At 30.9% G+C, this 10,193-nt stretch overlaps 2 protein-coding genes across 2 annotated transcripts; both read right to left on the minus strand.

The window, feature by feature from the left end:
- Positions 1-86: 86 nt before the first annotated feature.
- On the minus strand, positions 87-4,218 carry LOC143561098 (uncharacterized). The gene is made up of 10 exons (XM_077049242.1): positions 4,149-4,218; positions 4,039-4,077; positions 3,864-3,955; positions 3,315-3,387; positions 2,944-3,039; positions 2,588-2,833; positions 2,082-2,451; positions 1,050-1,879; positions 618-940; positions 87-512 (listed from the first exon to the last, which is right to left on the minus strand). The coding sequence occupies exons 1-10, from the start codon at positions 4,216-4,218 to the stop codon at positions 87-89; spliced, it is 2,565 nt and encodes an 854-aa protein (XP_076905357.1).
- Positions 4,219-6,301: 2,083 nt separating this feature from the next.
- Positions 6,302-9,006, minus strand: LOC143561099 (replication protein A 70 kDa DNA-binding subunit B-like). Its single transcript, XM_077049243.1, has 11 exons — positions 8,854-9,006; positions 8,519-8,786; positions 8,329-8,428; positions 8,124-8,248; positions 7,973-8,057; positions 7,546-7,678; positions 7,256-7,467; positions 7,056-7,176; positions 6,770-6,949; positions 6,616-6,684; positions 6,302-6,523 (listed from the first exon to the last, which is right to left on the minus strand). The coding sequence occupies exons 1-11, from the start codon at positions 9,004-9,006 to the stop codon at positions 6,302-6,304; spliced, it is 1,668 nt and encodes a 555-aa protein (XP_076905358.1).
- Positions 9,007-10,193: the final 1,187 nt, after the last annotated feature.

Raw genomic sequence — 10,193 nt, forward strand, 5'->3', positions numbered from 1 at the left:
CCTTTGACTTTGTTTAGAAGAATTCTTAAGAAATACGCCTCACCGAGAGACGGAGAAACTTGATGAATTCTTCCAATTGAAAAACCCTACTTTCGTCGTTCCCACTTTCGTTGTTCAAGTTTCCAAACAAACTTAGTAGGAAATTCAACATAAGTAAGGTTTCGTGCTTCGTCATTAATTTGGTTACACAACATCCAAGCTGAAAACATTGATGAAGAAACTAATGGCTTGTTAAGGACATCATCAATATCATCATCGGGCCCGTACGTAACCTGTTGTTGACCAGGGAGATGGAAAGGAAGCCTAATTACTGAAGGCGAGTTGTAATGTACTTCAAATGCAAATATCCTCCATGCTGCTTCACACGCAGAAAGGTATCGACAATCATAATATTCTCTAATTTCATCTCTTGCTTTATCTTGATCATCTTGATTGTCAGCGTCTACAACAGCAACTGTAGCCCAGTCAGGACCTTTGTTAATGTATTTGAATAAATACTTTATGGATGCAGCCTGATTACACCACTCAACGTTAATATGTGCTTGATATCTTTTCAGAAGCGTTTAATTATATGGCACGACACTTCTGTTGTCTAAGTCCACAACAGACTTTTTAACTGTGCATCCAGAATCTCTTCTTCTGTATATAGGATAACCATTTGAATCAATAGAATTGTGAGGTGTAAACTTTTTAGGGAACTTTTTAGAACACCTTCTATTAATCATGCATGAACAGTTCATGTTATCATAACCACAAGGACCATGCATCATGAATTCACTCACAAGGGAATATAATTCATGATCTTCCTTCTTGTCTGGAATCTCGGCCGAAATAAACAGGTCAATATGATCAACGGTAGGAAGCTTGTGATCAGCATGCATGAATAAACATATATGGGCATGAGGCAACCCACGCTTTTGAAACTCTACAGTATAAACAACTACATAAAAAATGAATATTATTAATGTTCGATATAAATTGAAAGTTGCTAAAAAGAAGACTATGTTTAACAAATACTATTATATTAAGTAAATAATAAAGTAAATCACCTGCTTGAACCTTTCCCAGAACTTCGTCTTTTTTTAAGTCTTTGATTATTGCATCAAGCTTAACTTTAAATAATCTACACATGATGTCAGGCCTGTCTTCAGGATTAATGGTGGTACTATTCAGGAATCTTTTAACTTCAGGCCATTTAGGATTGAATGTTATAGTTATGAAAAAATCTGGATATCCATACCACCTACAAATAGCCATGGCATCTAGGTAGTTTTGCATCATGTACCAAGAACCTCCGGTAAAAGATGAAGGTAATATCACACGTTGACCAACGCGGGACATGTCTTGGTTTTTGGTGTTTTTTAAGTTATGAATATTCTCATATGACTCACATCTAAGAACCTTTTGTTTTTTACGTATGTAGTTGAGTCTTTCGGTTTCAATCATTGTGTATATATCAACTAACTGTTGTTGAAAAAGTCTTCTTCCATTCAGAGGCAATGAGAAAATATTTGGCCTATCTTGAATTCTGTACGCAAAAAATTCTCTCATGGTGCAGTTTGGCCGTTTACTTTTTTGTAAGCTTCTAAAATCTCTATGAGGGGTGTCAACCCTGTAACAATCATCACCGTAAATATAGAAATGTGGATATTGAAGAGGAACGTATGAAGGATGCAATTCACTTATATGCTTTAGACTTCCCGTTTTAGTTTCAACAATAATGTCTCGAGGCTCAATATTACCAATATCACCAACAATCAGCGCAGCAACTTCAGAAGAACTCGGCAAGTTGTATGTTCTTCCATCTTGTTGTCTTCTTCCAATAAGACGCAACTTAAGGTTAGCATGAGGATTTTCTTGAAAACGATCTCTTGCCATCCTATAAGATTTCACCAGCTCATTATGAGAATCTAACATACGCTGTAGATCCTTTATTATCTCAAGATCTAGCAAGTTGGAACCTCTTGTAGATTGTTTTTTTGATTGACTGGTAGGAATAAGAATATTCGTTTGTCATTATTTAAAAAAATGACATAAGGTCAAATGTGTAAAAATAGTGAATTAATTGAGTTAATACATACCTAAATAAGCATTGTCTATTTGAGACTTCATTTTCCGTGTCATATATGTATAGTTGCGAAAACTTTGGTTTTGATCCATTCTCTGGCAAAAGACTTCCAATAGAATGATAATTCTGACCGCTAATCCTAAACACAAATGGAGCGTTACCTCTATTAATGGAGGAATCAACCTTTCTGCCCATTGATGTAAACGCGAACATAGAATTGTAGCGTCTAATGTTCTTTAAGAAAAACTTGCTTTTAGGACCAACATTGCTAAATAGATCTTTGTAAGCTGGCGGAGCATCTTTAAATTCAGGTAGCTCGACCTTACCGTAACCACAACATAGGAAATAAGTTGTTTTTCCTTCTTTTTTTTTCCTATTCCACCCTCATTTTTCCACAATTTTGCATGGCATAATTCACATATAAGATTCTGATCACCATGATCCAAGTAATCTGTTAAATTAACTGGTGGTCAAAAAATGTATGTGCATTATTAATTGGAATTGTTGTATTATAAGTACCTGTTGAGATTCCTTTGAATGGGTCTTTAACCAAAACTTCGACATCAACTTCTTCATCTGACGTCAAGTCAAGCATAGGTATAGGATTTGTAATCCGCGAGTTAGTTATTAGTTTACGCTTTCCTGATGATAACTTTGTTAAAGAAGTAGATGCACAATTGCTGGATGCCATGATAGGTGAAGAAATATAAACTCGACGAGTATCACATAATGAGGTAGACCTGTTGTTTTTGGAAGTAGATGCCCCTGGGGAAAAAATTAAGATTTAAAATATGGTAACATGAGCAAGTTGATAATAATTGATATTATCGTTTATGTTTAAATTATGAAAAATAACCAGTAAACGGGTATCTTACCACTATTGATATCACCAAATGAAGTTGGATTCTTTGTATTTTTTGCAAACTGCTTTGATTTGTAATCATTGTATTTGGTGTCACATTTTCTTTGCCCTGTGTAATTGATGTAGAATTTATTGATGACGAAAAAGGTTTATTAGACTTTTGGGTGTTAGGAGCAATATTAGATCTCCTGCTATCTAGAAGTAGCTTTCTTGATTTCCTGGCCTCTGAAGCATTTAACTTACGAACGTCGGCTGAAGATATAGCGGTTCTTTGTATGTCCCATACATAAAGAAAATAATTGTAGAAATGTTGTTCTACACGGACAAATTTAAATTTTCTGAATTACAAAAATGAACGTAATATAATACAAATTGAAAACTTACAATTTGAAGCATGACCGTTGACAGGCGCTTTAGAGGATGATGCACTTTCAGGGGTGTTGCTTTTAGACATTTCCTTGTATAATAGAGTGCAAATAGAAGTATAAGAAATAGATTTACAAAGTAAAAAACAACTATTTAATGTTATCTATTGATTTTATAATATCGATAAATTAAAATGTTTTTGTAATATGACTTCGTGTTTTAAAATTACATATACAATTTCATTGAGCATTTACAGTTGAAAACTTGAAATTCATGCTAATGACGTAAAGACAAGGAAAATAGTTTGTAGATATTACAAAGTACAAAAGTTTTATATCTAATACGAAACTATATTAATTATGTTATATATATATGTATATATATATATATATTAAAAATTAAACTTGTATTTGTGTTTTAAATCTATTGTAGTTAAGGACAGATTGTATATTCTTTTAAAGGTAAAACGTGTATAAATGACTTGAAAAAAATCGATGCTAAAAACTAAACACATTCCCAGTTTAGACAAATTGAAACTTATAGCAGTGGGAGCAAGGAATTATTTACTTGAACAATATTGGATTTATTGATATGTAGATCTACTTTCCTGAATTTTACCGCCTCTGAAGCATTTGCATAACGAACGTTGTTTACATAAGCTGTAAAAAATAAAAAAAATAAAATAAACATATTATTAGATGATGAGTTAAGTTTAACATAAGTAACAAATAAATTTATTTACCATTAGAAATGTCAAATAAAGTAGTTCTTTGCATGTCCCCTACAAAAGAAAAGAAAAAAAAAGATAAAAAGTTGTTGTAAGGGTTATATAATACAAAATGGAAATCTTACCATTTGAAGAATCGCCGGTGTGTGACGCTTTAGAGGAAGATGAAATTTGAGGGGTTTTTCTTTTAGCCATGTCCTTGTATATCTATAAGGTGCAAATATAATTAAAGTCAACAGTATGCAGTCAAAGACTTTATATTTAGAGGTGATGGGATTCCACCGTTTGTATTACACGATTGAGCTTAATTAGAATACAAAACCTTAAAATTTATAAAATCGAAAAAGGATTTATCAGTACTATATTTTTAATAGTTTAGATGGTATTGGTTAATAAATGCCACTAAAAAAGGTATTTATTTAATTCTTATTATTGTTAATTAATCTTTGTTTTGTTATAGCATATGCATGCAATCATACGGAAGCATAAAATCAATAAAAAAGCCTTTTTTTATATAGGTAACATATGGGTATTTTAGTGACATGAGGACTTAAATATTTCCTCTTCTAATTTAGGTCTAGAGTGTTATTTGTGCAAAAACACTACACACACGAGATATGTAGGAATGCGTGTTTGTTTTATAACTTTTATTTTTAGATATCAGATATATGATCAAAGAAAAGAAATAGAATATTATTATTAACATGCATCAATTAGAAATAATATAATAAAATTCTAATTTGTCTTGTAACATATTAAATTTGTTATGTGAAATTGCATATATTTATAGGATTATTCGTCCGAATAGACTCACATCATTAACCACTTACAACGATGAAAAGTTATCACAACTCTAAATGCCTAACAAATAATTATATGCATATATACGACAACTGAATATAGTTGTTTTTGAAGCATAACGTAGTGTTATAATGGTCTATGGTGTGCCCTTGATTGGTGTAAAAGCCAAGAAAATAAGAGCAACCAAGATTACAACCGGAATCAAGAGGAGCAGTTGCGGTGGCAATACCAACGGTAGAACAACCAACATGAATGCCTAACTTATTTAATGTATAAAGTATTTATTATGAAATATAACATTTTACTAAATAAAAATAAAAGAGTAATGAATTAGTTACATGAATGATGAACTTTGGTGTAGTACTATGATAAAATATCACACCCGGAAGAGAAGAGCTTTGTGGAACACTCTGTGTAGAGAAAAGCTTTGTGGAACACTTTGTTTATTAAAGAATATAAAGCAAGGACAAACAGTTTACATATATATGCTATTTAAAGTTGAAATTAGTTAGGTAAACTTTTCCATATATGTTTATGTTAGGTAACAAAATTATTTGATATGACAAACATATTCTTTTATGTTAACAAAAATAGATTAAATTTAAAAGTTAAAAATCAATCTATGCCCATGATTTACGTTAGTAAATTTTGTCCTTAATTAAAACAATTATAAATTGGGGTAAATATATATTTATATAAGTCAAAAGTTAACATAGATAATGGATTGAGCATAAACCAGTCAACCTAAAAAAGTATATATTTAAAATAAATTTACCTAATTAAAGAATTATTGAATGGGTGTATATTAGTCCGAATCTTTAGCTGCAGGAGTATTGAATTTTCGTCATCATAAATTTAAATTTAATGTCTATACGAAAAAAATTCTGTATTATATTGTTTTTGAATGTCTATTTTTTTTAAGTTTTTCGTGTCTCATGTTATAAAAAAAATTCTCTTTTTAAAAGTCCAGACTTAACAGAGTAATTTGATTGAGCATAAAAATAGAATTTTTGTCATCATATATATAAATTTGATGACTTCAATGAAAAAGTAATATCCATGTAGGTAGTTTTTTGTAGAAATATAAATTTTGTTAAAGTTTTTCGTATTTTATTTTAATTTTGCATGTAGGTACTTTAAAGTCATACATATACCTACTAATGTAGAATTGTATTTTAATGAAAATATTAATTAATAGTAATTGGAATATTTTTTGTAGTAATTATACTTTAAGGAAGTGAAATATTATTTGTCTATAATATTAATTTGAAGTTTTGCAAAACATATGTACCACATAAAAACATAGCAATAACCAATCATAAAATTTTATCAAAAAAAGGAATCTCCATGTAGTCAAACAAAAAGAAAAATCCCCAACACAATCAAAACAGAAAATATAAAGAAACATAGTCTCAGCAAACCATGCAAAAAAAGACAATAAAAAGGAAAGTTTTTTAAATTAAATAGGAACCAACTACTACTTCTCGGTTTTAGGAATCAACAGCGTCTCATTCCAATTTGCATCACGCAAATCCTTTGTGTGAATCTTCTGTTGTTTAGTTGATGACAGAGCGGATGACTCGTCAACGTCGTATACATCTTCAAGATTACGCTTCAAATCAACACTGGCAGCCGTGCCCACACTTTCATTGCTATTGGAAATCGGGGTCCCATTGTCAGCGGTACATGAAATAGAATCCTATATAATAAAAAAAGTAAGGAATTATAAGTTCAATATAGTTAGTTTGATTTAAGTAGATAGCGAAAACATAAGTAAAAATAGTAGATAACCTTCAAAGAAACATCCGTCTGTAACGGCAACTCTGAGTTACTTGGGTTCACCGAATCAGAATCTTCAACCTTCATTTTGTATGTAAACTCACATGCTTTACATGTACAGTTTTGACCGGTTTATTATATATAAATGAAGAAATTAACAAATTACCTGATTATTATAGAAATTATTTTCGAGCTTTGAAATAATGTTCAGATCTTCAGTCAGTTTTGTAATGGAAAAATACTCAGCATTGTTATCAAGATTATAGTTCTTGATCTCGATCCTAAAGGCGAACTTTCTTTCTAATAAAACGTTGAAGGCAGCAGGAAGAGTTAAAAATTCAGCCGACTGTGAAAAGCATCTAATGTTTTAATTTCAAATATAAAAAGTTATAGAATTTTACTATTATAGTAATGTTATTATAAAACGATTCAAAAAAGACAAAAAAGTTTACTTGTTCCTGTTCGTCCAGCACGTCTTTAGCAATTCGTCCTATAAGCTTGTTAGCCTCCCGCTCAAACATTGTAAGAGTCACAGTCCATGTGCAATCCTGGACTCGTATGGGGATCTTGTATCTTAAAAATATGATTAAAATAAATTAAAAAGATAAAGCATGGTTAATATTGTAAAAAAAAAGTTAAAAGATTTGAGAACCTAATCATAGGAGATGATACAATAGTCTGAGTGCAATTGTCATTGAGACATTTGTACTGCTTCGCCACTTCAAAATCGGCTGGATTCTCTCCCTTATCAATTCTGACGGTTGTGGTTTCAACTCCATTTTTACATAAATCACAACTACGATAATTCCATGATTTCTCAATGCATAGAGCTTTGATCTTACCAACAACAATAAGGGATTTAACCTATCCAGAAATAAGAGAATTTTAATAATGATGTTTCAATGAATCTAAAAACAAAAAATTTAAAAAACAATGACATACCTCTTTGATTTCGTTAATTTCACGAATGTTGATGAAATCAATATCATTAAGAAATTCGTCTTCCAGTGACGAGACCATAGAGGTACCAACGGACCGATGAGAGGATGTTTCTTCACCAATGTTAGACAGGAAACTGGTGTGATGAAACATTATTTGTTATAATGAGTAGGTAACTTTTAATAAAAAAAATCAAGACTTGTGGATGGTCTATTTTCATGTGTTACCGTGTTTTGATAATAGCTTTTATCAAAACAGAATCAATTTTTAAATAATATTATTACAATTGTACGATCACAAATTTGGTATGGAAGAATGGGCTGTACAGATTATATTTTTAAATTATAGCATTACAATAATAGTATTACCTTTAGAAACTAAAGGTAAATATAAATGGTAATTATTTTAAACATATATAATAACAATGTACCTTTTCTTAAATTCTAGGATTTCATCAATTGGTGAATTTATAAACAACCGCGTCGTATCATAAACATTAGAAACAGTCCTGTTATCTGTAATAACATAAATTCGTTAGTTATTTAAAGTACAATGAAATAATGACATGATTTTTTACTTACGTCCGTATATATGCAGATTTCCGAATTGAAGAATTAGGAAAACATGAGCCTGTTGCTTATTTTGCATGTAGTTCAACATTTGCTGACAATATTCCTCCCACAAGGTTAATATGATGTGTCTACTTCTGTAAGATTGTTGATATGGATAACATAAATATAGTTAAGTGCAAATGAATAAAAAAAAAGTAAAATTTGAGTTGCTCACTCCAGATCTTCTAATTTGATCTCCATCTTGATTGCTTCTTTGCCACCTCTTACCGGTTTCTTCTCCACCTCATAGCATTTGTAAACATATCCAATAATATCTAGTGTGAAATAAAGTTAGAGTGTTAAGAGTTTTAATGTGTGTTAAACAATTAAGAGTAAATAATAAATAAAATAATACGGTATCTAACTGAGTCTAGTGTACTGAGGTAGAGGGTCTTTTAAAATGGAACCAAAATTGGTGAATTCAAAACCATGCATGGAGCCTTTGAAGGTGGTGCATTTTTTTAGGTCTGTTTGCCAACGGAAAGAAATTTTCTGGCCATTGTCCACATGCTTGATTTTTGTGTCATTGTCGGCCAGTGTGGGCCTAAAAATGAAGTAGCACTCATTCTCTCGGAGATGTTCTTCAAACTTAGGAAAGTAAGTTTTGAACACGCTTGCCTGCATCTTTGTTCCCTGAAAATTTATGTAGTTGAGAGTGCTGAATATTATAAAAAGAAAAAAAAATTTGGTAAATATTTACCTCCTCATCCATTATAATCATTTCAATCGACCAAATTTCGTTAGGGTTCTTGTTGTTTGGTTTTCTCCATAGTCTAACAACTCGAACTTTGATTGTATAGTTTGTCTTGGTAGCATCAAGTTCCCTAAGTTTGATCAAATCTTTTGGCTCCATGTTTCTGTGTATTAGAGACATTGTTAAAAAAAGGTGTTGTATTTCGTAAGTAATAAGATATAACAAGCTATATAAATTAAAGGGAGAGAACAATTGAATTACCATGGCAGTTAGATCGACTTCGATGGTGATGAGGGTGGATTGTTATTAAAGAATATATAGCAAATGCAAACAGAATAATTTGATATATATGGCAAACATATTATTTTTATGTTAACAAAAATAAAAGAAATATAAAAGTTGATAACCAATCTGGGGCCTTGATTTTCGTTAGTTATTATTTTCCGTAATTAAAAGTATTAGAAATGTGTTAAATACAAAGCATAGTCAAACAGAATATTTTCATATATATGCCAAACAGTTTACATATATATGTTATTTAAAGTTGAAATTAGTTAGTTAAACGTTTTCATATAGGCTTACGTAAGGTATCAAAATTATTCTGTCACATGATTTTATTTAGTTATTCCTTTTATGTTAACAAAAATACATTAAATTTAAAAGTTATAAATTAATCAGTGCCCATGATTTACGTTAGTAAATTTTGACCTTAATTAAAGCAATTATAAATTGGGGTAAATATATATTTATATAAGTCAAAAGTTAACATAGATAATGGATTGAGCATAAATCAGTCAACCTAAAAAATTATATATTTAATATAAATTTACCTAATTAAAGAATTATTGAATGAGCGTATATTAGTCCGAATTTTAAGCTGCATAAGTATTCAATTTTCGTCATGATTAATATAAATTTAATGTCTGTAGGTTCCTGAACGCGGATCGTACACGGGAAATCTCTAACAACGCAGGTGCGGAATCCCTGCGTATATAGGTACGAGTGTAGATATTGTAGAGATTGAATACACGAACAATGAACACGAGCTATAAGGTAAACACGTTATATTGAATAACTAAACACGTGACAGTAGGTCACTGTTACAGAGAACAAAACGAAACAAAGCGTAACCAAAAACCCTAACTCACGTCCTCTTCTGTTTCGGCTGAAACAGTGTATTTAAACACGACAACTTCGCCACTGGCGAAGTTGTCAGTAACCTCGCTAAATCAGCAAGTTCGCCATAGCGAACTTGCTGATAACTTCGCTAGTTTACAAAACAAAACATAAACAAACCATTAACTATATTACAGACTCGATAACAAATACTAGACTATGAACTACTG

Source organism: Bidens hawaiensis, unplaced genomic scaffold, assembly GCF_021521415.1.
Source record: "Bidens hawaiensis isolate Kalapana, Puna unplaced genomic scaffold, B.hawaiensis_p1.1 tig00020534_1, whole genome shotgun sequence".
In the NCBI taxonomy this organism is placed as follows: Eukaryota; Viridiplantae; Streptophyta; class Magnoliopsida; order Asterales; family Asteraceae; genus Bidens; species Bidens hawaiensis.

What these genes read in the sequence shown, in the direction of transcription:
- LOC143561098 (XM_077049242.1), bottom strand. Translation starts at nt 4,218, where the DNA reads ATGGCTAAAAGAAAAACCCCTCAAATTTCATCTTCCTCTAAAGCGTCA. An exon ending in ATTCAAAGGAATCTCAACAG is followed by an intron (nt 2,452 to 2,587) that starts GTACTTATAATA and finishes TGGAAAAATGAG; the next exon opens with GGTGGAATAGGAAAAAAAAA. An exon ending in TCTGGGAAAGGTTCAAGCAG is followed by an intron (nt 941 to 1,049) that starts GTGATTTACTTT and finishes TTTTTTATGTAG; the next exon opens with TTGTTTATACTGTAGAGTTT.
- LOC143561099 (XM_077049243.1), bottom strand. Translation starts at nt 9,006, where the DNA reads ATGGAGCCAAAAGATTTGATCAAACTTAGGGAACTTGATGCTACCAAG. An exon ending in AAATCTGCATATATACGGAC is followed by an intron (nt 8,058 to 8,123) that starts GTAAGTAAAAAA and finishes ATGTTATTACAG; the next exon opens with ATAACAGGACTGTTTCTAAT. An exon ending in AGACGGATGTTTCTTTGAAG is followed by an intron (nt 6,524 to 6,615) that starts GTTATCTACTAT and finishes TTTATTATATAG; the next exon opens with GATTCTATTTCATGTACCGC.